This window comes from Muscardinus avellanarius (assembly GCF_963383645.1).
Source record: "Muscardinus avellanarius genome assembly, chromosome: 14".
In the NCBI taxonomy this organism is placed as follows: domain Eukaryota; kingdom Metazoa; phylum Chordata; class Mammalia; order Rodentia; family Gliridae; genus Muscardinus; species Muscardinus avellanarius.
In genome coordinates, this window is record NC_137800.1 from 82051108 (window position 1) to 82078905 (window position 27798).

At 42.2% G+C, this 27798-nt stretch overlaps 5 protein-coding genes across 5 annotated transcripts; 3 read left to right on the top strand and 2 right to left on the bottom strand.

Annotated features, from left to right (window-relative positions):
• Positions 1–4451: 4451 nt before the first annotated feature.
• LOC308272754 (histone H2B type 1-F/J/L-like) lies at positions 4452–4832 on the bottom strand (the record flags this gene model as incomplete). Its single annotated transcript, XM_080709712.1, has 1 exon — positions 4452–4832. The coding sequence occupies one exon, from the start codon at positions 4830–4832 to the stop codon at positions 4452–4454; it is 381 nt and encodes a 126-aa protein (XP_080565838.1).
• A 290-nt stretch (positions 4833–5122) lies between these two features.
• LOC308272794 (histone H2A type 1) lies at positions 5123–5515 on the top strand (the record flags this gene model as incomplete). Its single annotated transcript, XM_080709785.1, has 1 exon — positions 5123–5515. One exon carries the CDS (start codon positions 5123–5125, stop codon positions 5513–5515), a length of 393 nt encoding a protein of 130 aa, XP_080565911.1.
• Positions 5516–8433: 2918 nt separating this feature from the next.
• LOC308272825 (histone H4) lies at positions 8434–8745 on the top strand (the record flags this gene model as incomplete). The annotated part of the gene is made up of 1 exon (XM_080709839.1): positions 8434–8745. The coding sequence occupies one exon, from the start codon at positions 8434–8436 to the stop codon at positions 8743–8745; it is 312 nt and encodes a 103-aa protein (XP_080565965.1).
• A 2696-nt stretch (positions 8746–11441) lies between these two features.
• On the bottom strand, positions 11442–11822 carry LOC308272867 (histone H2B type 1-K-like; the record flags this gene model as incomplete). The annotated part of the gene is made up of 1 exon (XM_080709898.1): positions 11442–11822. One exon carries the CDS (start codon positions 11820–11822, stop codon positions 11442–11444), a length of 381 nt encoding a protein of 126 aa, XP_080566024.1.
• A 316-nt stretch (positions 11823–12138) lies between these two features.
• On the top strand, positions 12139–12525 carry LOC308272966 (histone H2A type 1-H; the record flags this gene model as incomplete). The annotated part of the gene is made up of 1 exon (XM_080710019.1): positions 12139–12525. The coding sequence occupies one exon, from the start codon at positions 12139–12141 to the stop codon at positions 12523–12525; it is 387 nt and encodes a 128-aa protein (XP_080566145.1).
• Between the last annotated feature and the right edge of the window lie 15273 nt (positions 12526–27798).

Consider the following 27798-nt stretch of genomic DNA (forward strand, 5'->3'; position numbering starts at 1 on the left):
GGTTCAAAGCTTAGGAGACCCTGTTTCCAAATAAAAAAAATGTAAAAATAGGTCTAGGAGTGTAGCCCAGAGGTAGAAGGGCTTCCAGGAACCCCAGTACCACCAAAAAAAAAAAAAAAAAAATAGAGCCTGGCATGGTGGTGCACACTTGCAATCCCAGCATTTGGGAGGCTGAGACAGAAGGACCAGGGGTTGTGACCAGCCTCAGCTACTTAGTGAGACCCTGTTTCAAAATGAAGAAGGGAGGGCTGGGGGTGTAGCTTGAAGGTAGAATGCCCCTGGATTCCATCCCCAGTACTACAAAATAAACAAATATAACTTCAATAGAAAAAATATACTTTTAGAGGAGTTATCTCAGATTGAGGCCAGGGGCATTCTACCTCCAGGATATACCCTTGCCATTTTTTATTTTGAAACCGGGTGTCACTAAATTGCTGAAGGTTTCACTTAGTTTCTGAGGCTGGTCTTAAACCTGCAATCCTCCTGCCTCCATCTCCCAAGAATGGGATTACAGGCACACCCAGCCTCATACATTATTTTAAAAGCACAACCAGTGTTAGTTATTTGAAAATATACATAAAACAAAATTTTATAATATTGATAATAATATTGTTATGTTGATAAATCTCCATCATAGCATTCATTTTATTCTTGCAATCTTTGATTACCTGTTTGGGGAGAAACTAGGTAAATGAAGATATAGTAAGTAGAAGTCCATTATATTTTTATATATTTCTGGGGTGTGTGTGTGTGTGTGTGTGTGTGTGTGTGTGTGTGTGTGTGTAACTGGGGCTTGAACTCAGAGGCATTCTACCTCTGAACTACACTTCCATCCATTATTTTTATTATTATTATTATTTTGTTTGAAATACGGCCTCAGTAGGTTGTTGAGAGTCTTACTAAGTTTCTGAAGCTGACCTGAATTTGTGATCCTCCTGTCTTAGTCTCCCAAGTACTAGGATTACAGTCATGTACCACCACACCCAGCATATTTCTAATGTTTTAAACATGAGAATAAATCTTTTTTTCAAATTTATATAAATCAAGTTATAAAAGTATTTACCACTTCTTTCTATATATCAGTTAGAAATTATTTATAACTTGTTTTAGATACCATTTGTTAGTGCTTTGGAATTCCTCACAATCTTTCATACATTCACTTTATTATAAACTGTAAAATACTCTGGTTCTGCATTGAGTTAAATGAAAACTTTTATTTTCTTTTTTTTTAAATTGAAACCAAAACACCCCTAACTCTTTTATCAGTAGAATTTTGTTGAGATTAAGGAAGATTGTTTCTAAGGAACTTGTGTTATTCAAAAATAATCCTTGTTTGAGCAAATGGTTTTGAAGTCCCTCAGGAATAATACTTTAAAGAGGGTGAAAGTGATAAAGAAAATTTCAGAACCCTAATTTTTATAGCAGAATTTAAAAGCTAAATAAAAAATGGGTTACATTACTTATAGTTTAGGCAAGTATAAGGAGAAATCTGTTAATAACACAATTTTATTTGCTACCAAGAGATCATTCACAGAACCAGTCTTCCAACAGACTCATTTATGCAACCAGTGGTAAATATTATTTAAGAAAACAATTTCTGAAGGGTAAACAACAACAAAAAAAAATGATTACTTCAAACTTATCTTTCTTGGAAACAGCCACTTCTATCTGTGGAAGGCTCGTTGGTCTAGGGGTATGATTCTCGCTTCGGGTGCGAGAGGTCCCGGGTTCAAATCCCGGACGAGCCCACCTCCTTTTCTGAGAAATCAGATAAAAGCATTTTCCCAAATGTCCAAAGCAAAAAAGAAGTGAGCGCGTGCCCTTGACGCCGGGCGCGCGCTTGCGGCCGGTTCTCCATTGGCAGCGTGTCTGGCCACAGCTGGCAGGTTACTCCTCTCCTGTCCAGCGGTCTTTCCAGCTATTTCATTTATTCTTCGACAAATACACCTGGAAAGATCATCTAATTTCCAGGAATTATTTGCACTAGTAAAACATCTTAGTTATCCTACGCGCAGTGTCAGCAAACAGGAATCCCCCGCGAGGGCCGGCTGCCTGCGGTCACCGCCAACATCGCTGCCAGGGCGGAGCCGGAGAGCGGCCCCCAAACTCCACCCCAGGGCATCCCCCCGCGCCAGGCACACGCTCCCTTGAAGACGTTTGATGAACTGCCAGCCCTGGAATGTAAAGGAGGGAAAAAATAAGGAGGAAGCTATCGGGTTATTCTGCTCATGCTGGCAAAATTAATACATTTCCTCAAAATAACCTGGATTTTACTTTGAACCCCAAACTGAAAGTGCCCCTATATCTTCCCTGCTTCCTGAGCACCACCGAAGCTCAACTTAACCGGCTCACCGTGAGTCGTTTCACCTTTCCTTATTCTGCCCAATTTTGAGGACTCATTTGGTATGAAGGCTGCAGGTTCTTTTTTTTCCCCCCCAGAGGGAAGGTGTAATACATTTTCTCTCTATAAAAGATGTTATTTAAAGTTATCAATCAGCTGTCAAAGATCACTAGACATCTGAAATAAATGTAAGTGATAGAGATAAAAGTAAACTAGAGAAAAATATTAGGCAGAGGGAGGAAAACCATTTTTTTTTTTAAGGGAGAGAGAATGTCCTACAAAAGGAAAACTCTTAGTAAAGAAATCATTTCAAATTGTAAGAGTAGGAATGAAAACTAATATAATCACTGCAACAAAATGGAAAGGACGTCTTCCAAAACAAAAATATAAGGAGAATTTTCAGCAATTGCATTTTTTTGTATATTGTCCAAAATATTTGAAAACCGATATACACAAAGAAACTTGTGGACGAATGTTTATAGCAACTTTATTCACAATTGCTAAAGCTTGGAAACAACCAAACTGTACTTTAATAGGTAAATGGACAAACTGGTACAATGGCATACTGTGTGATAAAAAAAAAAAAAAAAAAAAAAGCCGTGAAGCTACGAGAAGACATGGAGAAAGCTTAAGGCATATTATAAGTGAAAGATACATTCTGAAAGGATACATACTGTAAACATACTAAATATGATTCCAGCTACACGGCATCAAGGAAAAGATGCAATTATATAATAAAATGATCAGTAGTTGTCAGGGGGATGAATGGTGAAGCTTGGATATATAGGGCAATGAAACTGTTCTGGATGATACAGTAATGATAAATACATTTGTCAAAACCCACAAAAGGTACAACACTGAGATGAATTCTAATATTAACCACAGATTTTAGTTAATACGTTAATATAATTTCACTAGCTGAAACAAATGCACTACAATGATATAAAATGCCATAGGCACGTCTCCCCATCCCTGCTTTCTCAGACTGCTTGATTATTTACTTATTTGTTATTTACTTATTTTTGTCTTTGTGGGGCGGCGCTGGTGGCACAATGCTGAGGATAGCTGCCTTCTAGACTGCTCTGTCATCCACGTCTGCGCGCCCTCCGCGCCGACTCCGGCCTGGGGGGACACTCGCGGCCTCGGGCACTAGGGGCACTGGGTCCACTGAGGCCTCGGGGCTCACCTGGCGGGGCCGCGCACAGACTGCGCGAGCACGCGTTCCCGGGCTCGCGCGGTGGCCGCGGGCCCAACCTGCTCCGGGGGCTTCTAGCCCGGCGCCGCTCGGCCGCTGTCGCCCCTTTGGCCTGGGAGGGCATTTCTGTCTGGTATCATCCGCTCCTTACGAGTCCTTTTAACCCCCTCGCAGCTCTTCCTCTCCGGCATCTTGCTCTTTCGTGTAGAACCGAGTCATCTCCACATCTCCCGGAAGTCTCCCGCATCCCTTAAATTATTTTCCATTCCACCACAGCGGTCCAGGCTGCTTGTAGCCTCTTAAATAAAGTTCTGAGAGCGGCGGGCCAACGTGACGAGGTGGCCGAGTGGTTAAGGCGATGGACTGCTAATCCATTGTGCTCTGCACGCGTGGGTTCGAATCCCATCCTCGTCGGGTGTGGTATTTTGAGGAAAATTAAGTATTCAATAAGCCCTGATATTTGTCACCAGGGGTTGCCTTTCAAGCCTTTTGGAACACAAATGCTTCATTGCGCCCATTTAGGATTTTCACCATTCCGGTAGTTTTGACTGTAGTTATAACAGGCGCTACCTCTAGCCAATTTAGTGAGATGCCTTCTGGAGGGCTTCCTCGCTAGTGAATAGAACAGCGAAGAATAGGAAGCGTTGGGGTAAGGGAAGGCAAACGAAGCTAACAAGAGGGATAAGAATAAGCCTGGCTCCACCAGTTGCCAAGAAACCACACTGCAGAACCAGTAAACTTGATTCAAGGACAACGCGCGCGCGTATACACACGCAGAAAAGCATGTGCAGTCAGAAACCCAGCTTCTGACAATTCAAGATCCCCGGAAAAAACAAAGCATTAAAGCTCTCAAATGAAACTTGTGAGTGGCTCTGAAAAGAGCCTTTGGGTTGGATAAGCAATGGCAGGACCCGCTCACTTGGAGCTGGTGTACTTGGTGACGGCCTTGGTGCCCTCGGACACCGCGTGCTTGGCCAGCTCCCCGGGCAGCAGCAGGCGCACGGCCGTCTGGATCTCCCGGGACGTGATGGTCGAGCGCTTGTTGTAGTGCGCCAGGCGGGAAGCCTCGCTGGCGATGCGCTCGAAGATGTCGTTGACGAATGAGTTCATGATGCCCATGGCCTTGGACGAGATGCCGGTGTCGGGGTGGACCTGCTTCAGCACCTTGTACACGTACACCGAGTAGCTCTCCTTGCGGCTGCGTTTGCGCTTCTTGCCATCCTTCTTCGGCGCCTTGGTCACGGCCTTCTTGGAGCCCTTCTTCGGGGCGGGAACAGACTTCGCTGGCTCCGGCATGGCTGGAAAAACGTGGCAGGAATGAATTGATGGTGCAGAAGGCTCCTTATATATATGAGTTATGCAAATGAGGCGCAATAGCAGTCTGTGACGATTGGTGATTTTGTTTCATGACGTCACTTGTACGTTTGTCCAATCAGAGCATGTGTCCAGCACCGCGTTCCATTGGTCTAAACAAAAGCAAAAACTAACCAATCGGACAGCTGCCTATTCGCGCCCAGCAAAGGATATAAAAGTCCGATATTTCGGATTCCTTAACATTTCTGGCTGGGTGCTACAATTGACGAACAATGTCTGGACGCGGCAAGCAAGGTGGCAAGGCCCGTGCTAAGGCCAAGACCCGCTCGTCCAGAGCTGGACTGCAGTTCCCCGTAGGCCGTGTTCATCGTCTGCTGCGCAAGGGCAACTACGCTGAGCGTGTTGGTGCCGGCGCCCCTGTATACCTGGCGGCAGTGCTGGAATACTTGACGGCTGAAATCTTGGAGCTGGCGGGGAATGCGGCCCGCGACAATAAGAAGACTAGAATCATCCCGCGTCACCTGCAGCTGGCCATCCGCAACGACGAGGAGCTCAACAAGCTGCTGGGCAAAGTGACCATCGCTCAAGGCGGTGTCCTGCCCAACATCCAGGCCGTGCTGCTGCCCAAGAAGACCGAGAGCCACCACAAGGCAAAGGGAAAGTGATTTTCCTTGGACTGACCGAGTACAAACCAAAGGCTCTTTTTAGGGCCACCTATCTCTTCCTCAAAGAGAACTGAACACTTGTAAGGAAAAGGTGACAGGGCAGAACAGTGCTTGAAAGTGAAGTGCCGTTTAGGCCTAGGGAGATTCTAGGAAATTTAAAAGTATGGTATCCAGTGGGTACTAGTTAAACCTGTTGGCTTGGTTCTTAAGGCAAATTAAGTTGCCAAAGCTAATTCACGCCAGGCAACGTCATTACAGGGCCCAGGCTGACACCTTGAGGAAACTGCAAGCACGAGTTCCACTACCAAAATCCTCCTAGAGCTTGGATGTCTGCACTGGCCAAGGTGCGCGAGACCCACTTGGCCAGCTCCTTGACACCAACCTCATCTATTCCAGGAATCCTCATCATTCCCTAAGACTTTCCAGCTCGAGCTAGGGGGCAAGGGAGAACGTGGTGACTACAGACTTTGTACACCCCATGTGTCAGCCACACGCATTTGTTAAGATTTCCTGTGAAACTCCCGTTTCTCACCCACCCCACATTGTGAAATTTATACCTTAGTGTGGTACTGTGGCACCCCTGAACCTTAACTCTAAACTTGGTCGACCTACATTCTCAAGATCTGAAACCTCTTCCTATCTGCAATTTCTCTAGCACTTACTGACCTCCCACAATACCCCCCTTTTATTGCTTGTATTTCTTGAAAATTAACTTATTTTCAGTCCTAGTGTAAGAATTTCTTAAATGTGTTAATGTCTAGCAATGATAGGCACTCAGATGGCTCTTCAAAACTTGTAAGACATTTGACTTTTGATACTTTTAGGAGCTGTGTAACCAAAAATCACTTTTTTCATTATTCCACTCCATTAATTTCTTCCACTTGCTGTATCCATATAATAAACTTAGTAATATACAGTGGTTGTGAGGTAGGGTAGAAGAAATCAAATATTAGGCAGAAAGGATACAAATAGGGAAGAAAAGGAAAATATGGTTTTAATATCTAGAAAGTTCATAATCTCCTAACTCCACCAAATAGGGTGTGTGTGTTCTGTTTTAGGCAAAAGCCTTAATGAGCCCACACCCTTAATCCCTAAAAGCCCTCACCCCTCTGAGATTCCAGAGATGCTTAGTAAACAATGGATCCAGAAGAAGGACAAAGGTTGGACACCACCCACCCACCACTCCTCTCAGAGGCCAGACATCCAGAAGATTAAAAGAAAATTCAGACTTCCACTGAGGGACCCCACCAACCCCTCAAGGAGGTTTTATAAAAGAACTGAAAAAGCTGCAAAGACCCTCTGGCTCCGAGGCTCTCCACCCCTTAAGATGGTCTGCCTTTCCCCCTTGAATCTCTCAGTTTTCCGAATAAAACCTCTATTCAGCCATAAAGAAGAACAAAATTATATCATTTGCAAGAAAATGGAAAGCCCTGGAGAACATTATGTTAAGTGAGATCAGCCAAGCACAGAAGGAGAAGGTACATATGTTTCCTCTAATATGCCTAAACTAGGAAACACAGAGGATACCAGTGGGACTCCAGATAATGGAGGGGAAATATCAGCAAAGTTTGAATGGAAAGATAGGAGAGGAGGAAGGCTGATCTTGATTAATGAGGGTCTACACCTGAACATGTGTAAAATTATGAATATGACATGGTTAACCTGGACAACCATTGGTGGGAGGGGGGAAGGGAAATGGGGGTGGGGGGGAGAGGGCACCAAATATAGTTTAAATGTATACTATTTATGTTCAATAAAAAATTGTTTAAAAAATAAAAAAATAAAAACATAGTTATATGCTTAAAAAAAACCCAACTTTTTCTCTGACCAGTGCACACTGAAATTCTTTTCTGCCACATAAGCCAAAAACCCTATGAAATTATTTTCCTACGACAGGTACACTGAGGATTTTATTTAGACACATCTACCACCGAACTACACCCCAGCCCTATTTTACTTTTACTTAGAAACAAGGTCTTGCTAGGTTGATGAGAGTCTGACTACTGGCTCAGGCTATTCTAGAACCTCAGTCTCCTGGGATTACAAGCCTGCGCCACTATATCAACTTTAACTATTTTTGTGTATGTTTAATTAAGCTTTGGGGCCTTTTCCTAGAATAATATTCCCAAATGTTTAAAAAATACATGTGGGATTACAAAGGAAAGTAATATTACATTATGAAACTATACAAAATCCAAACAAGTGAAATGTTAACATGTTTCCTTATTATTGCATTGAATAACCAAAGCACACCACATGGTTAAAAATTACCAGTGTGCAAGCAATATGTTTAGTTTTTGACAACTGCAATGTGAGACTTGTCGATTACACTGAAGCCTCGATTCACATTGGAGAAAATAAAAGCTAAGATTCAGTTGGAGAGTACAAATAAAGATTAAGTTTTCTATCCCCATTCCCTGACCCCCCCATCCTCCAGCTCTGCAATCCTCACGTGCTTTCAGTTCCCTCCATAGGCCTGCAAGTAACTGCTTAAACATCCATTAAGTCAGTAACAATAACCTTAGAATCTAAACAGTAAAGATATAAATTGCTTAACCTTGTATCTAAAGCGCTTTTTAAAGAATAACTTCATTTCATATACTGGGAAATTTGAGAACAAGGGTCAGGCTTGTGAGAACTATAAGTTGCTAATTGGGTCGGTGGCCGAATGCTCAGCGAAAACAGTAATATTTAGACAGCACGTTAAACTGCCTCCCCGGACCCGGCTGTTGCCTCAAGCTCCTCCCCGGCGGCTCCAGTCTCTGCGTAGAAGACAAAGGCGCAAAAGGGCGGGAACTAGCTGTGGTGGTTCCCGCCCCTGACGTTGAAGTTCTCAAACAGGTCCGCCATGTTATTATAAAGCCCTTGTAGCAGCGAACCTGTCGGCATTGCATTAACTGCTTCAGTAGCGTTTGACCATGTCTGGACGCGGCAAGGGAGGCAAAGGCCTGGGCAAGGGCGGTGCTAAACGCCACCGCAAAGTTCTGCGGGACAACATCCAAGGCATCACCAAGCCCGCCATCCGCCGCCTGGCTCGCCGCGGCGGCGTCAAGCGCATCTCCGGCCTCATCTACGAGGAGACCCGCGGGGTGCTGAAGGTGTTCCTGGAGAACGTGATCCGCGACGCCGTCACCTACACCGAGCACGCCAAGCGCAAGACCGTCACCGCCATGGATGTGGTCTACGCGCTCAAGCGCCAGGGCCGCACGCTCTACGGCTTCGGCGGCTAGGCTTTCCTCACCTTTAACAATCTAAAAGGCCCTTTTCAGGGCCCCAAACTTCTCAAGAGAAGGAGCTCCAGCTTGAGCCCTAAGGGTTGATGTTTCTATGATTCTGAATTTTCAATGCCAGAACCTTTGAACTGAAAAAATCATTCTACTTGTTAAAAGGGTCTGGAAGAGGAATAAAGTGGTTCCCGAGGGAAGCTTTGTAAGTGACTCGCTTTAGGAAGGGGTTAGAAGTTTTTCCTAGAGATAAGCCGGCGTGGTGGCGCACGCTTGTAATCCCAGCATTCGGGAGGCTGAGACTGTTAGGGTCGCAGTTTGCGGACAGCCTCACCTAGTGAGGTCCTCTGCAACTGAAACCCGGTCAAAATAAAAATTAGGGCAGGGGGTGTGGCTCGGAGGTCGAATGCCTGCAAAAAAAACAGGTTTTTCTAAGTATATCTACAGTAACTGCTCAGTAAAAACTACAATAACTATTAGTCCACTTAGTAAAGTCAGCATCTACACGTTGAGTGGTGACTAGACTGTGTACATTGTATTCCTAGCGGGTAGTGTGTACTAGAGTAATAAATTGGCTTTTAAGTTTTTTAACTAGTATTAGAGACCTCCAAAGAAAAATATCTAGTTTAGAGTGAGAAACTTCGCGTATTCCTAAAGATCTTCAAATTCTCAAACCATATTGAGAACGCGAAGTTTTGTCCAAGTAAATAATGCCTTTGGTTTCCCCCACTTATTCAAAGAAAACCATGCCAAATTAATTGAGCACATTTGACTTAATACCATAAGAGATCGTAGAAATGCAAATGAGTTTAAGTTAATCAGCTAAAGAGGAAAGTGGCTGACACAAAAAAAAGCACACGAATCTATTTACATAATACAGAAAAACAGCATACTGGAATTTATTTTTATTATTTATTTATTTATTTATTGGTGGTACTGGGGGTGGAGCCCAGGGGCTTTCTACCTCCAGGCTGTACTCCTAGACCTATTTTCTATTTTATTTGGAAACAGGGTCTTAGCTGAGGCTGGCTTTAAACCTGTGCGATCCTCCCGCCTCAGCCTCCCAAATGCAGAGATTACAAGCATACTGGAATCTTACTCTGCCCTATAATTTGAGCAGATAGTTAAGGTCTACTTCAGTTTTGCTATTTGTGGAAAAACATTGATCTTTGTGATTCCTTCCAGCTGTCAAATTCTGTGCTATTGAGAGAAGCTAAATGAGACCCAAGTGAGATGAATAAGAAGTAATGGTGAAATCGGGCGTGGTGGTGCACACTTGTAATCCCAGCACTCGGGAGGCTGAGACGGGAGGATCGCGGTTCGTGGACAGCCTCGGCTACTTAGTGAGGCCCTATGCAATTCAGTTAGACCCAGTTACAAAATAAAGAATAAAAAATAGGGCAGGAGGTGTAGCTCGGTCGAATGCCCCTGGGTTCCATCCCTAGACCCGAGAGGGGGTGGGGGGGAGTGAAAGTTATGGCTACATTTCCACCAGGTTTTTCTTTAAAACACATGCAGGGTGTGTGGTTTAGGCTTGTAGTCCCGGTACTTAGGGATGCTTAGATAGGATTGAAGGTTCAAGGCCAGCCCCAGCAATTTAGTAAGACCCACCACAATGACACTGTTTCAAACAGAAAAATAACTTTAAAAAAATATAGGGCTGTTAATGTAGCTCAGAGGTAGAACACTCCTGGGTTCAATCCCCAGCACCAAAAATAAATACATAAATAACTATTTATGCACTTTCAGAGTTTTGGAACAGTAGCAAAAAGGCCTGCAAGAAAATTTTGTAAAATCAACATATCTCTTCAAAAATGGTTTGTAAGCCTGGAATCAATGAGAGCAGTATACCATTACCAATTCTAAATTAAAAAAATAAAATCGTAATAGTGATATGCCTGAAGGTAGAATTTATCATCGTCATGGTATACTTTACTTCAACTACCAAAGTCCTGCATAGCTAAAGTTTAGAAATACTTACTGGAGAAAATATATGCTAATAAGTGATAAGTATTCCCAAGTTTCCTATTCTTTCCATGAAATCTAAGTGGGCAGTGCCATTATATTGTAAAATATCTCCCAGCAGTAACTTGATCTCAGCCTGGGAGTTATTCAAGTCAGGACTGGGTTGTGGCACAGTGTACACTCCTAATCCCAGCTACTCTGGAGGCTGAGACAAGAAACTCACAAATTAAAGAACAGCCTTGTGGAGGAAGTCAAAAAACAAAAAGAGCTGGTGATGTAGCTGTGGTAGAGCGATTCCAGGTATTCAATCCCTAGTACCTGACAGACACACACGTCAGGGCAGGTGAGTTAAAAATGGTAGTATGACTTGGATGAGCCAGGTGTAGTGGCACATGCTTGTGATCACAGCATTTGGGAGGCTGAGACAGGAGGATTGTGGTTTGAGGACAGCCTCAGCCCTTGAGTGAGGCCCTCTGCAACTCAGTGAGACCATTTCAAAATAAGTAAAAAATATAGGGCAGGGGGTGTAGCTCGGAGGTTTAATGCCCCTGGGTTCCATCTCCATACCCGCAAGAAAATAAAAACTTAAAACTGGGCCGATTCAAACATGTGTTTACAGCTCTAGTATTTAGTATTTTGACTGGGCCGATTCAAACATGTGTTTACAGCTCTAGTATTTACAAGGTAATTGGCTCTTAAAAGAGCCTTTGAGGTTAGGTGAAGCTTATTTGGGAGGCTCACTTGGCGCTGGTGTACTTGGTGACGGCCTTGGTGCCCTCGGACACCGCGTGCTTGGCCAGCTCCCCGGGCAGCAGCAGGCGCACGGCCGTCTGGATCTCCCGGGACGTGATGGTCGAGCGCTTGTTGTAGTGCGCCAGGCGGGAAGCCTCGCTGGCGATGCGCTCGAAGATGTCGTTGACGAACGAGTTCATGATGCCCATGGCCTTGGACGAGATGCCGGTGTCGGGGTGGACCTGCTTGAGCACCTTGTACACGTACACCGAGTAGCTCTCCTTGCGGCTGCGCTTGCGCTTCTTGCCATCCTTCTTCTGCGCCTTGGTCACGGCCTTCTTGGAACCCTTTTTCGGGGCAGGAGCGGACTTTGCTGGATCAGGCATACCGAAAGGAACTTCTCAGAGCTGGAGAAAACGAAGTGGTAAACCGGTGAGAAGATGCCTGCTGTTTATATATAGAACCTTGTATGCAAATAAGGTGAAGTTCATTTCCTGTTATGATTGGTTGTTCTTCAGAATACGGCATAGATTATCATTACCCAATCAAAATGCAGAAATCCAAGCTTCGCATTTCTATTGGCTAAAATAAATTACAATGCCAACCAATTATATGTCTTCTTTTTCGCGCTTAAAAGTAGGTATAAAAACTGCCGTCCTTGCAGTTTTCTTGTTCACTGCTTTCCTAGAGTTTTCACTCGCTATGTCTGGACGTGGCAAACAGGGTGGTAAGGCGCGAGCCAAGGCCAAAACTCGTTCGTCTCGGGCCGGCCTGCAATTCCCTGTGGGTCGCGTTCACCGCCTTCTGCGAAAAGGGAACTACGCCGAGCGAGTCGGCGCTGGCGCTCCGGTGTATTTGGCAGCGGTGCTGGAGTACCTGACCGCCGAGATCCTGGAGCTGGCGGGCAACGCGGCCCGCGACAACAAGAAGACCCGCATCATCCCGCGCCACCTGCAGCTGGCCATCCGCAACGACGAGGAGCTCAACAAGCTGCTGGGCAAGGTGACCATCGCGCAGGGCGGCGTCCTGCCCAACATCCAGGCCGTGCTGCTGCCCAAGAAGACCGAGAGCCACCACAAAGCTAAATAAGGAGCTAGGGTCGGGAATATTAAACAAAAGGCTCTTTTCAGAGCCATCTACGCTGTCACAGAAAAGCTGGTGCACCTTTTAATTCATTTGGGGGTGGGAATAACTGATAGTTTAGGAAAGTGTTAACCTTGTCAGGCGTGGTGGCACATGATTGTAGTCTCGTACTTCGGAGGCTAAGACGAGAATCGTATGATGCCGGCCAGTCTTAACTGGGTAGTGAGGCCTTCTCCAAATTAGCCCCATTTCAAAAAAAGTAGGGCTGGGGATGTTGCTCACAGGAAGAATCCCCCTGGATTCAGTATCTGGTGCCAAAAAATAAAATCTGCAAGGTTAGCATCCCCAGCAAGAGGAATGGTGAGGTCAGGTCCACAAATCCCTGAAATCCACTCAATTGTAACCTGATAGACCAAACTAGGGTATATTGGATGTTAAGCTAAATTCAATTCTGAGCATACTAAAGTCTTGGGAAAGAATCATGTGGTTCTGAAGCAGTCTAATTAAAAAATAATTTGCCCAAAGTTGAGGTTCATAAAAACACTGCTTAGTCTTTTAAAGTGTCCTAGAATTTAGTTCTATTGGAAGTTACTAGGTTTTTTTTTTTTTTTTTTTTAAACGTGGGCAGAACCTGAATCCACTATGGATTGTTTTCTTTGCAACACATGTATTTAATATACACCCCAGTAGCTGAAGTAGCCTAGAAAAATCTGCCTCCATGAAAATTACTTTTAGGTGAAGATAAATACCTAAGTGTAGAATTCCAGGTGGTACATACTAGCCTATGAAGAAACTAGATAAGCTGCAGGACTTAATGACTACAGTTCTAAATAGACCAAGATAACCTCCCTAAAAGTGTTACTTGACCAGAGACATTAATAAATCAAAAAGACAGTTTATCAGGAGTGAGATATTTCATGTAAAGGGAACTGAATGCAAAGGTATTGGAACAGAAAATGTGTTTGATATGTTTTGACAACAGCTTAGAAGGCTTCTGAGTCTTATGAAGCAATACCCAAATTGGGGGTGGGAGCAGGGTGATAGGGCCCATAATGTGGACAAGTAATCAAAAGCAATAGGAATTCTGAAATTTAAAATATTTTCTAACAAGCCGGGTGAGATGGTGCATGCTTGTAATCCCAGTACTTGGGAGGCTGAAGCAGGAGGATAGCAGATCGGCACCAGCCTCGGCTATTTAGTGAGGCTCTCCACAACTTAGACCCTGTTTCAAAATAAAGAATAAAAAATATGATTGGGGGGAGGGATGGCTCCGATTTAGAATGCCCTTTGGTTCAATCCGCAGGTCAAAGGGGAAAAAAACCATCACAAATTAGCCAGACAGAAAAAGCATGAAATTCAAGTTACTTCAGTGAAATCATAAGAGTAGAAACTGTGATTCACAAACAAAAATTTAGTAAGTAAGCTAGTTTACCATTCCGTAGACACTTATTTGCTATTCCCATCTTTGCTTGCAGAAGCTTGTAGAATAAAACAAAGTACAAGAAAAATATGATATAGTGACACTTCTTCAGTTATCTCTAAATAGATGCTGAGATGGATGTCTTGGGGTCCAAGATGTTTATTTGGGGTGTAAGATATGAAGGGAGGCAGAAGAACTAAGATCAGATAGAAAATGTCAAACTTGTTCACACCAGACAAATGTTAAAAGCTCACTGGCGAGATCGGAAGCTAGTATTTTCTGAAAGGCAAAATTTCCCCACACTGATCCAAAAGGCTTTGATCAGCCTTTTGCTGATCTCCAATTAGCTAAGTCAGTGACTAAAGACCACCCTGGGAAAGGGTATGGGCTTGAGTAAGGTGTAGATGAGCCAACGCTGAAGGAGATGACAGCTGGTGCCTATCCTATGCTGAGGGTCCTCTTTGCAATTCCCTTCCTTGAAGGAGAGTCGAGCAGTTCATTTTCATGTCTATGACATATATTTATGTGAATACATATCAATGTTGATCAATGTCTATGATGGTACAAATAACAGTATTATACATAGCTGCTATTGCTTCTTTAATCAGGGAATTAAAAGGGCATATGTTTTCTTTTTAGGACAAAATGAGAAAATCTATAACTTCTACAATCTTTACAGACTTACATCTTTAAACATGGAAAAGGTATTCAGTACCAACCATTTAAGGGATATATATATATATATCCCTTAAATATATATATCCCTTATATATTTAAGGAATATATATATATATAATCATGGATTTGCTTATTAAATTCTTTTTTTCTTTTTCTTTTTTCTTTTTTTGCAGGCCTGGGGATGGAACCCAGGGGCATTCTACTTCTGAGCTATACCCCCTGCCCTATTTTTTATTCTTTATTTTGAAACAGGGTCTCACTAAATTGTGGCGGGCCTAAGTAGCTGAGGCTGTCCACGAACGGCAATCCTCCAGTCTCCACCTCCGGAATGCTGGGATTACAAGGTTATGAGAATTTAACAAGAGTCGGGCATGGTGGGGCACGCTTGTAATCCCCGCGCTTGGGAGGCGGAGACAGGAGGATTGCGCAGTTTCAAAGCCAGCCATGCTGGCTTAGGAGACCCTGTTTCTAAATAAAAATATAAAAAATATAAAATAGGTCTGGAAGTATAGCTCGGAGGTAGAAGGGTTTCCAGGAACCCCAGTACCACCAAAAAAAAAAAAAAAAAAAAATCTTATAACCTATAGTTGACCATTATTCCAACTCTAATTTTGAAAAGAAAGTATATTGTTACTTATCCAATCAGATTCTTCATGCTTAGGAGACATTAGGATATTATCTACCTCAACAAAGAACCCACACATAACTGCCCTTTCCTAACTATCTGGTTTCATATACTTTGGTCTAAAATATGTAGAAATTTGGTTAGGAATGTTAAAGGAAAATGTTAAAAGATTTTTAGCAGGAATCTCACGGTCATATTTACAGTAGCAGATATCAAACGGGAAAGAATAAAACTCTGTAGCACTAACAACGCTTGAGGCCCAAGAGGAGGTACCACTTATGTGATGGTGGAGTGCTGTGAGGAGAGAGAAAGGGCTCATGCAAAGTCCTCGGGACCTGCCTGTCTTCTGTCACCTAGCAGGGTCTTCAGTAGCACCAGGCGCTCGCTACTTCTTTCCAGCAGCCTCCCCAGCTCTCGTCCATTCCCACCTCACTAGTCCGCTCATCTCTTTGTAACTCAGTCTAGAACTGGAAGGAACTTGAAACAGGAGCTAGTCTTCCAGGCCAGGATTTTGTTTGTTCTTTTTGTTGTTATTGTTGTTTGGTTTTGGGGGGGCCTTTTTCGCCTCTAAAAATTTCTCCAGTTTTCTCCAGATTATAAATTTATGGTTTCTCATCACTAACCCAGCCAGAATACTTAAAAAAAAAGTGTGATTTATAATTCATCTTTTGGACTATAAGAGAGATCACCACAATAGCTCTGAAAATGCTTTTGAACAACCATTTCCTTATATCCACAGCGTTTAAAATAAAGTTTGTTGGTGGCGCACGCTTGTAATCCCAGCATTCGGGAGGCTGAACACAGGAGAATCGCGGACAGCCTCAGCTACTTAGTGAGGCCCTCCCTCCACAACTTAGTTGAGACCCTGCTTCAAAATAAAGAATAAAAAATAGGGCAAAGAATAAAAAATAGGGCAAGGAGTGTAGCTCATAGGTAGAATGCCCCTGGGTTCCATCCCCAGACCCGCAGGAAAAAAAAAAAAAGGAAAAAAAAGTTTTAAATTTTTTTATTACCTCAATTTCTTTTACACCCAGACAATGCCAATAGAGCTTTTGGGACTGGGTAGGGTTGACGGGGGTGGGGGTGTGGGGATGGGCACCCTATGTTTGGCATTCTGATAAATAAGTCACTTCTTAGTGATCACATTATATGAGAAACTTGGTCCAACTCCTACAGGCAATTTTCCTAGAGTGTTTCCAGTGCTGTGAGTTGGAAGAAAATGTCAACCTTCCATCTCACATTGCCGTGACTCGGATTCGAACCGAGGTTGCTGCGGCCACAACGCAGAGTACTAACCACTATACGATCACGGCGTGCCACGGGGAGACTTGCTGTGCTTTTTTCCCCTCTGTTCTCCTTATTCGAATAGATACATTTACCTGTGCGTTTTATTCTGCTGTCTGCCTTTTTGGCCTCGATGTTTTGAAGTAGGCAAAGTAAGCAAAGAAGGTAAGTTCCCTTGCAGTTTTCTGGGCTCGGGATCCCTCCGCGGGTCCCGGACCCCAGCCCTCCGCCAGGCTGGCTGGTATCCCCAGGAGGATGGCTGGAGTCCCGCACCGCCACAGGTGCCCAAAGTAGCTGGGGCTCTGGGGCCGAGCGGAGTTCCTTCTCCCTTTTCCAGCCCCACCAGAAGTTTCAGGCTGGTTGGTTTGAGCTGGGGAGGGAGTTTTATTTTTGTTTTTTAGCTTGCTTCTTAATGTCCTTATAGAATACAAACTATAATGGAAGAAATTCTCGCCGTTTTGCACACGGTTTTGTCTCCAATACCTAGTTAGTAAACATCAATGGACAAAATGAATTAAAGAAAAAAAAAGATTTATAATATGGTGCGATATTCAATACTACCTCTAGGGGGAGATCGTCACCATAAAATAGAAATTTCCAGTTATTTCAATTAGAAATCATCTTTAAACCTTGCATTGAAGAGCGTTTGTTTTTTGTTTGTTTGTTGTTGTTGTTGCTTATAAGTGGTGGAATTTCTGTTTTAGCAGAAATTTGGAAAAATGGGTGTATTTTTCATAAAATCAAGTAAACTTCAGGCAAACGGATACATTTCATAGCAAATTATATATATGATACAATTTAGGATGGGTCTGAGGAGGGCCCTGTGGCTTAGCTGGTCAAAGCGCCTGTCTAGTAAACAGGAGATCCTGGGTTCGAATCCCAGCGGGGCCTACCTTCCTAGGCTTTTGTATTTTCCATGGATGGTCAGTCACTGTGGTCACTAATAATGTGGAAGATTCTTGAGGAATTTACAAGTGGCTCTTAATTCATATTGAGTTGTCCCAGTTGTGGAGTGTCTTTGCTTCATGACTTGAAGGTTGGAAGGAAGGGAGAATGAGTTAAGTTCTCTTAACAGAAAAAAGTAGAGTTTACTAATGGTTGGTGCGACTAGGATATATGGTTATTCAAAAATTATCCTGCAGTTTGTGATAGAAACTAGCGTCTCAATTCTGCCTTAGAAGTTGTCTCCAGTCAACTTGTAATAGCCAACATTTTCGGCTCAATGATGGATTTTGATTATCACTATCAAGCCAAGAGGCTATCTGATTTAGAGTCAGATTTGCCTTTATTTTTGAGAACAAGGAACAGGGCACTGGTGAAATTTAGACTCCCCCATTCTGGTTTAGAATAATCCTATGAATTGGTATATATATGTACACACACACACACACACACACACACACACACACACACCACTAACACCTACTAAGTAGGGATAAAAATGGAGCTCATTAGTATGTAGACAAAATCAATCACAAATATATTATCACTCTCTCACAAATTATGTGGCATCATATGTTGTGAACTGGAGTGAACTCAGGGTGGCTCTGGCCGGCACATCAGGTGTCTCAGTTTTACCCAAAGAGATTTCAAAGATTATTAACTCCACCACAGTGACGTTCACTCGGTGGAGATCCTTCTGCCCTCTGCCTGAAACCCTGTGTACACTTCACAGTAGGAAAGCAGTAGAATCCACCCCCACCTCCCGTTATGTTTAGAAAACAGGGAGAAATACATTAAGAGGAAGAAGTTGTTACAATACATGGTGCCGACCTAATTTAAAATTTTGCAAGATAACAAAAATCCAGTGAAAATTTTCATAGGGTGACATGAGATATTCTCTAACAGATAATGGCTCAAGGAAATTGAAGAAAACAAGACCAAGAAATAAAAAACAAAGATGGCTTCAAGGGAAAGGAGAAAATAAATTGAAAATAGGATGGCTAACATTTTACTAGCAGTTGCCTTGGTTTTTAATCTTTTTTTTTTTTTGTACTAGGGATGGGACCCTGAGCCATTCTACCTCCGAGCAACACCCCCAGCCCTATTTTTTTTTTCTTTATTTTGAAACAGGGTCTCACTGAGTTGCAAAGGGCCTCAATAAGTAGCTGACGCTGTCCACAAACCGATATCCTCCTGTCTCAGCCTCCTCATGCTGCGATTACAAGCGTGCGCCACCAGGCCCAGCTTCTGCCTTGGTTGTTAAACAGACAGGTTTATAAGTCTCATCTTGAAAATGATTCATTTACCCTTAGAACTGCTAACTCAAGAACTAGAGAAACATCTGTCTTGTTCCTTCATTGGATTAATGTAATGGTCTGGATTTGGAATCTCCCAAAAGAAACAATATTGGAAGGAGGCTTGGCTGCTAAAGAGGGGTCTCTGGGAGTTCAACACTGGGGATTATGTGGTTTCTTCTTCCCCTGCTCCCGCTCTGCTTCTAGCCTCCATGGTGTGCATGCACTTTTTTTTTAATGCTAAGTGATATTCCACTATATGGATATGCCATATTTGTTTATCTACTTGTCAAGTGATGGGCATTTGAACTGCATCCGCCTCTGGGCAGCTCTGAAGAGTGCTGCTATAAACATCCATGTACAAGTGTTTGTTTACATACCTGCTTTTAATTCTTTTGGTTAGGAGAAATTATGAGGTCATAATGCAATTCTAAGTATCTTGTCATGTGATTGTTGACCATTTTGCTATCTTTTATGAAGAAATGTATATTCAAGTCCTTTGCCCAATTTTTAAATTGTTTTTCTTTATTGAATTGTAATGTTTCTGTATATATTCTGGACACTAGATTCTTATCAGATACATGATTTGCAAAATATTTTTCTTATTCTGTAGGTTGACTTTTCATTCTTTTGCTAGCGTCTCCTCATACATATACTTTTTAACTTTAATGAAATCCAATTTATGTATTTTTCTTTTGTTATAGGAACTATTGATGTCCTATTTAAGAAGGCATTGACAAGTTGAAAGTGATGAAGGATATCCTTATGGTTTTTTTTCTTAGAGTTTTGTAGGTTTAGCTTATATTTAATTTTTTATCCATTTTGAGATGGGTTTTGTATATGGTGTGACGTGGAAATCCACCTTCACACTTTCACATGTGAATATTCAGTTGTCCCAGGACCATTTGTTGACAAGAATATTCTTTCTTCCATTGAATGCTATTTTCAGCCCTTGTCAAAACTCCATTCCCATAGATGTATAGGTCTATCTCTGGAATCTCAACCCTATTCTATCAGTCTATACGCCCATACCTATGTCAACACCAGTTTTTTTTTTTAAACTGTAGTTTTGTTTTAACTATTAGATCAGGAAGTATGAGTCTCCAACTTTTTCTTTTGACTTAGAATCCCTTGCAATTCCATATCAATTTATAATCAGCTTTTTCATTTATGCAAAAAATATCACTGGATCACACTGAATCTGTAGATAGGATGGGGTACAACTGCTGTCTTAACAGTATTAACTTTTCTACTTCACGAACATGTGCTTGTTAACTTTATGTTTCAACTTGGCTAAGTCATGGCACTCAGAAATTCAAACACTATTGCAGATGCTTCTATAAAGATACTTTTGGGATATGATTAGCATTTATATCTATAGACTTTGAGTAAAAAATAAAAAATGCCCTCCATCAATTGAAGTCCATAGAGAAAAAAGACTCATATCTCCTGAAGAAGAGAAAATTCATCCAGTAGATGGCTTCAGACTCCAACTGAAATTTCAGCTCTTCCTTGGGCCTACAGCCTACTGGCCTACCCTGAGAGCTCTAACACACGACTCCACAAGCTGTGAACCAATGCCTGAAATTCTCTCCCTGCACATATACCCTTCTATTCTGTTTCTCTGAACAGAACTCACTGATATAGATGCCTTTTCTTTCACTTAGGCTTTCTTTAGTTTCTCTATTTCTGTGTGGCCTATAGTATTAAATGTACTGTTTTAAAGTTTTATAAAGTTTATCACTTTAGAAATATTAGAAATATCTGAGAAACATCAGGGAAAAAATTAGTGTGTGTAATATTACATTTTATGCAAGTAGAAAGAAAAAATATATGTATTAATATCTACACTGATAATATATAATATAGTTAATATATACACTAGTAATTAAAATGTAATCTTTATACATAAAGAAAATCAAGGAGGATACATATGTAACTTTGAATAATAATTATATATTGAAGCAGTGCTGAGAATGAGCAGATAGGGATAAGAAGGTGAAGAAAACTTTTCATAGTATTCCTAGTCATGTAATGTCATTGTATTGTCTTATCTCAGAAGAAAAAGTATATAGCTTTCACTTCTGTTGGGAGCCATTAAGGCCTTCCTAGATTGGTGTCTCTGACTCAGCTGACTGTCCTTCGCCCAGAGTCAACAAGGTTTGGGGTTATGGAAAGTTCAAAGAGGTCTGAGAGAGGATCAGGTGGTGATGACACGAGGGTACTGATAGGCCTATCTGTAATGTGTGTGTTTTGTATTGGTCTTTATTGTATTCCGGTGGTGGTAGCACGAAAATGTTGATTGACCTGTAGCTGTGTATAAATACCTCTGGAAAAACAAAGTCGGCTTCGGCGCAATAAAGACGAGATTGACCCAGAAGCTGTGTTGGCCAGGAGTGTCCGTGCAATAGAGAATACTGACCCAGGCATAGTCGTCGACCTGTAGGAAATATTGACCCACGAACAGGGGTCGACCAGTAGAGATAGTAGGCTGGCGGCTCCCCCACGTTAGGGTTAAAAACTCTTCATCCTCACACCTCACTTCAGAACCCGGACTCTTGCCGGCTGGCTCCGGCACACTTCTAATGGGTTTTCAGGTTATGCTAAAAGAAGTTCTCTCCACTCTTATGTTGATGTTGAAATTTTTCTTACCTTATTTTAAAATCATATTTTCTCTTACACTGCTTTGAGAAAAACAAGATAACCCAGAATAGAATACATTGATCTATGCAATGGAGCACCTGCTGTGTGCCTCTTATCAACATAGTGATGAATGTTGACGTCATCTTCAGGGCAACCTCATACTTTTAAACAAGAGATGAAATAAGAATAAGGTAGGTGGCTAGAAGTGGAGGGAGAAACTGGAAACCGGTGAGAGAGGCGTGTGCAGGGCTAGGGAGACCCCAGGCCGGCGTCCAGGAGGACAGGTGGGGGTGGAGCGCCCCGGAGAGTACGGGCATCGGGTCCGCGGTCCTGCGGGCTGTGCGCGCCCGAGATCACCCAGTCCCCGCCCAGCATTAACATAATTAGTGTTAAACATCATCCACGAACTGTGACTTTGGCGTGGAGGATGACATTCACAGGCCACAGAGGCTGCGCACCGGGGCCCCACATCAGTAGCCCAGTGTTTACTTATGAGCCAAATGGTATCGTTCCCGGGTGTTTTTCAAAAATCGTGCTGGAAATTCTCTAACTCTTCCTATTTCCCCTTCTCTAAATGCAGCCCCTAAACCGAGCGCGCAGTTAGCCTTTGTAGGTTCTCTTGCATGTTATTTCATACAACTTTTTATTAAATCTGACGGATAGGGAACGTTGCGTCACGGACCAGCACAAACCGATGTGCAACCCTAAAAACTGGCGTTGGCGGGGGGAAACCACGGAGAGCGGAAAAACATCCGTGAACGGGTTGACAGCGCCTTGGAGTGTGGGGAAAGCAGGTGCTCACCCACGAATGAAGCGGTAAAAGTGGGAAAACAGTACTGGCCCGTACGGGGATCGAACCCGCGACCTTGGCGTTATTAGCACCACGCTCTAACCAACTGAGCTAACCGGCCGCTGCGGGGCTTGAGGGCTTTGTTTCTGTTTTTAAATGGAACTGGCGTTTTCTTTGTAGAGATTAGGAAATACTACAACCCATCACCACCACCACCACCCAATTTAAAACAAAAGAGAAATCCCTGCCGCCGGCACCGTTACAGTGTTTTTCCCAGGAGGACTTTAGTCTTTCTGAAACTGCGGGTTCTGACACTAGAGCTCAGGTCCACGTCTCCGAGTAGGGCCGCCCTCCCTCCGGGGAGGCGCGCTGCAGGACTCGCTCCGCGCGGTGCCGGGTCGCACGCGGGTGGGGGCGTCTGAGCGCCCTGGGGTCTGCAGAGGCGGAGGGGCCGGGGAGCTGCACTCTCCTCCAGACCATTGCATTTCATCTGTGTGTGTGTGTGTGTGTGTGTGTGTGTGTGTGTGTGTGTGAGAGAGAGAGAGAGAGAGAGAGAGAGAGAGAGAGAGAGAGAGAGAGAGAGAGAGACTGAACCCAGTGGCATTTTATCTCTGAGCTACACCCCCAGCCCTTTATTTTTAATCTTTTTTTTTTTTTAAACAGGGCCTCACTAAGTTGCAGAGGGCCTAAGTTGCAAAGAGCCTCACTAAATAGCTCAGCCTCCTACATTTCAGCTTTTTTAGCTAGAGTATCTGCAATAAGAAAACCCTAGGAACTTGCCAAGTTTTTCTTCTTGTCCCAGGTCCCTAAGCCAGTCAGGCTTTATTCTCTCTCCACCTTTCAGAGTCTTAGGTTCATTTTGTACATAATTTTCAGGGACTTTAATTGCACTTAGCAGGAGGATAAGTACATGTGCTTCGTCTTCCCAGAAACCTTGATATGTTGCCATACCAATATTTAGTATATTATTTGAATATTGTATAATAATTATATCGTTATATAGCCTTCATATAATTTATGCATTATTTATATTATAATGTAATTATTAATATTTATATTACAAGTATATTGTTTATATTATCCTATATTTAGTCATAGATATTTGTCTTTAAACAGTGAAAGCAAACATGAGGTTTTGAGCAAAAGTCAGTTATTATCCCTAACAGCAATAAACACATCAGTTATTTTTGCTTCAAATTGTTATAACTTTTATATAAAACTCATAAACCAACTCGACCTAATAGTTGTAATCACGGTGCCTGGAAGGCTAAGAGGCGGAATGCAGGTTCAAGGCCAGCAACTTAATGAGGCAGGCCCTGTTTCAAAATAAATAAAAAATAGGACTAGGGGTGTAGCTAGGTGTATAGGGCTAGGGGTGTGGCTCAGTGGCAGAATGCCCCTGGATTCCATCCCTAGTACCAGTAGATTAAAAAAATAAGCCTAGAAAACAATATTTTATTTAGGGTAATGCATAACAAACGATAATGACAAGATTCAGAACAACATTAGAAAGATAAGCACAGAGGAGGTTTTTTTTTTAATAAAAGTAATATTCTATTTCTTAGACTAGAGCAAGAGTACATAGATATTTATTGTGCCTTGTAATTTATATGTACATGTTTATGTGTGTGAAATACTTCATTTAAGAGGAGAGAAAATATCGAAATTTTTAATTTATATATATAAATAAAATTAGTATAAATATACAAAGAAAATAATCAATTCTTGTCTTACAGAACTCTATACAATCATTATTAATCTAAAAGGAATGTAATACCACTGTGGAAAAATAAAAACAATTAAGATTTCTTAATTGCTTTGACATAAAATCTGAACATTTGCTTTCTTGGTACTCTTAGTTACGAGTAAATACATTATAGCCATTTGTTTCTGATTTTTGTCTTTCCTCTGTTCTTAGATTCTTTTAACTGTGGATTGCCTTCAACACCTGCTTTAGTATCTTCTTACTGTTTTCCTTCATGGTGTTAATTTTTTTAGTTGAGAGGTTATTAGGCTGAGACACTCTAACCTCTTGGGTTCCTGTAGTTCACTGTGAATCTTTAAGTAATAAGTTAATTTCATTAAATTAACCAAAGACTGACAAACTAACCTCTAATGAGGGACAAACTGGCCTCTAACTAGAGACCTTCCCCTTGTGCCAAATACATTTTTTTTTAAATTTTATTTTGCCTTCCTTCCTGAACACCTTACAAAAATTTCCTCTTTGAACCCCCTTCCCTCTATAGGAGTTCTTGTATCTGATGTTGCCCAATTCATCAGTAGATGTCTGTGCAAATAAAAAAATCTGTAAATGTTTAATAAAAGTTTATTCTTTAACAGTAGGGGTCTGTTTGATATCTGGATTTACAGTGGCCACCTCAGTGGTCCACCTTCTCAAGATCCATTTCCACTTAGATTTTGAGATCAATGTCTGTTTGCACTCTTGTTTCTCCCAATAACTTTCTTCTTTGTGCTGACCAAAGGCTATTTCCCTGTAGAATCCTATTAGCATGTTTTGAGCTGCAGGTATTCTTCACTCTGGGTGTATGACCATTTTGAATCATAATTTTGCACACCGTATGGGCATTATCTTTCAGAACCAAATTAGACTATGTATCCTTTTTCTTTTTAAACTCTTCCAAATCACTTTTGGTGTATTACCCACCTGTTTCTTTCCATTTAACCTTGGCAACAGGCTAGTTAAAATGCATGTGTATTGTTCTGTCCTCTACCAACATATTGTCCATTTTAAAGAATGCTTTCTCATAATCTCTTTCCTTTTCAAATGTGATGAAAATCTAACAGATTCTCCTTTCAAATCCAGATAACATCACTTCTTATTGGTCCAAATTCTTATCCGTGGTCACCAGATTCAATTTACCAAAAAAGCACATTTTCTAGATTTTTTTTAAAATCTGCATCAAGCATCCCATTTTTTAAATTTTAAATTTTCATTTCATTTTATCTCCCCCCCCCCCCCTCTTTGGCGATAGGGATTGAACCCAGGGCACTCTACCTCAGTCCTACACCCCGGTCCTTTTTATTTTTTACTTTAGAACAGAGTCTCACTAATTTGCCGAGGGCCTCAGTGCTTTGCTGATCCTCCTATCTCAGCCTCCCAAGTACTGGAATTACAAGCATGTGCCACCATGCCCGGAAAGCAGCCACCATTTCTAATGAATAACTTGCTTTTCGTGCTTAATTCTTGACACTTTTTCTTCAAAAAAAAAAAAAAAAGAAAAGAAAAGCTTGCTTCTTACGATTTCTTACGATGACCAAAAGTAGGTTTTCAGAAGTCAGTTCTTGTAGAATCACCAGTTTGTACAGTGATGGCATAGCTTCGTCTATTCGAACGGAATAAGTAAGATAATTTGGGGTTTCTGTCTGTTGTAGGTGAAAGGAAATGGAAAAATCTCTCAAAAGAGGACATACAGAAAAGCAAAGAAGTTGTTTCCGCCCGGTTTCGAACCGGGGACCTTTCGCGTGTGAGGCGAACGTGATAACCACTACACTACGGAAACCACCCTGTAGAGCTCTCCCCCATTCATGGTTGGGAAAGCTACTCAGGCCAGTAGGACCTGAGTGTTCTGCACAGAGTTTGCCAACCATCATCAATGAAGTGCGTTTCTCTCCCTCACGTTTGTATATTCGTGAGTAATATTAACTCCTAACCAAGAAAAGGCTCGCTCAGGACCCCAGTTCCTGCGCAAACGCAGAAAGAGCAGCATTGTATGGGGTTTAATTTCAAGATCTCCTCGTGCCTTCTGCAGATGTTACTCTGTAAGTGCCACCCTGGTACTGGCTCTTGGTGACAGAAAGTGACTGTTTGGGACTCAGAAACGAGATTTCTGAGCCTGTGAGGGTCAGAAGCCATCAACACTTTCTGACGCTGTTTCTGTCATTATTTCTCCCGCAGACAATGGGCTACAAGTGTTCCCCGGGCTCCATCTAACTAGAGCCCTCTCTGACCTGGTTGTCTGGGTAGACTCTGGTATTCCTTGATCTATCACTAAGCACCTCTTCTTACTTTTGAAACCCCAGAGGGTCAAATACAAACGAATTGCAAAATTTTGTCAATTTTTATTAATAGAAACTTGACAGATCTAATTGGGAACAGATCTTAAGGGTATAAGATAAAAAAAATATGAACATTGGATCCAATCTCGTGCATTAAAATGAAGTGTACTGGGCAGGGACACTTAATTCAATGCTATAATTCAAGGAGCTAGGAATGGCGCTAAGCTTTCCTGATTGGTTAATTCATGTATGGACCCAATGTTAGGGTGACACAATAAAATGAATTTGAATATCAGTGCTTTCTTGGTATGCTATAGATCAAAGTATCTATTGTAAAGAAGCCTGAATTGCTAGAACAGATTTATCATGTAAGACATGGACCTTGTGCATTCTGGGCTTTGCCAGAAAACCTTTCCCCAAGGTAGTGAGAAACAAATTCATGAGTAGAACCCCAGCGTCTTTATATCACTCCATGATGGCTCTTCACATACAACAGGACCTGGAATCCCTAAGCACACCTGTGATGATTGGGACCCAGGGTGAGAGGGACCAAACATTGACACTAAATCACCAAAGAGTAATTGGATGTTGTTATCAATTAAATTGTCTTCGCCACAAAATTTATGATTTTGAAGCTCTAGTTAATCCCATTGTGAGTGCATTTGGAGACAGGACCTTCAGAGTAGTAATTAAAGTCAAGTGAGGTCTTAAAGTGGGGCTCTAATCCCATAGGACTGGTATTTTTTTTTTTTTTTTAGTACTGGGAACCCAAGGGCATTCTACCTCTGAGCTACACCCCCAGCCCTTTTTTTCATTCTTTATTTTGAAACAGGGTCTCACTGAGTTGCCAAGAGCATAAGTAACGGAGGATGTCCGCAAACCGTGATCCTCCTGTCTCAGCCTCCCGAATGCTGGGATCACAAGCGTGTATTACCACGCCTGTCTAGGACTGGTGTCTTTATAAGAAAAAACAGGTAGATGTGTGTGTAAGTGAAGACAATGAAAAAGCAGCTGTCTAAATCCCAGGAAGAGAAGCCTTATCAGAAACTAACGCTAAGCTGGGCATGGTGGCCCATGCTTGTAATCCCTGCGCTTGGGAGGCTGAGACAGGAGGATTGCACAGGTTCGAAACCAGCCTCAGCTACTTAGTGAGGCTCTCAGCAATTTAGTGAGACCCTGTTTCCAAATAAAGTATAAAATGGGTATGGGAGTATAGCTCAGAAGTAGAAAGCCTCTGGGTTCCACCCCAGTACCACCAAAAAAAAAAAAAAAAAGAAAAAAGAAAAGAAAAGAAACTAACCCTAGTGGTTCTTAATCTTGGACTTTTAGCTTTTAGAACTATGAGAAAATGTTTGTTGTTGTTAAAGCTACCCGCTTTGTGTATCTTGTTAGAAAGTTCAAGTTGACTATCACAAGTGTTTTTATCATAATATAAACAGTAATTAAATAGTTTGACTCAGAGGTCTTTGGCTAGCATATTACAACATCCCAGCCTATCTCCACTTTCATTTTTCTTTTTCTTTTCTTTCTTCCTTTCTCCTTTCCTCCCTCCTTTCCTTTCTTTCTTTCAGAAAGATATCTTTTT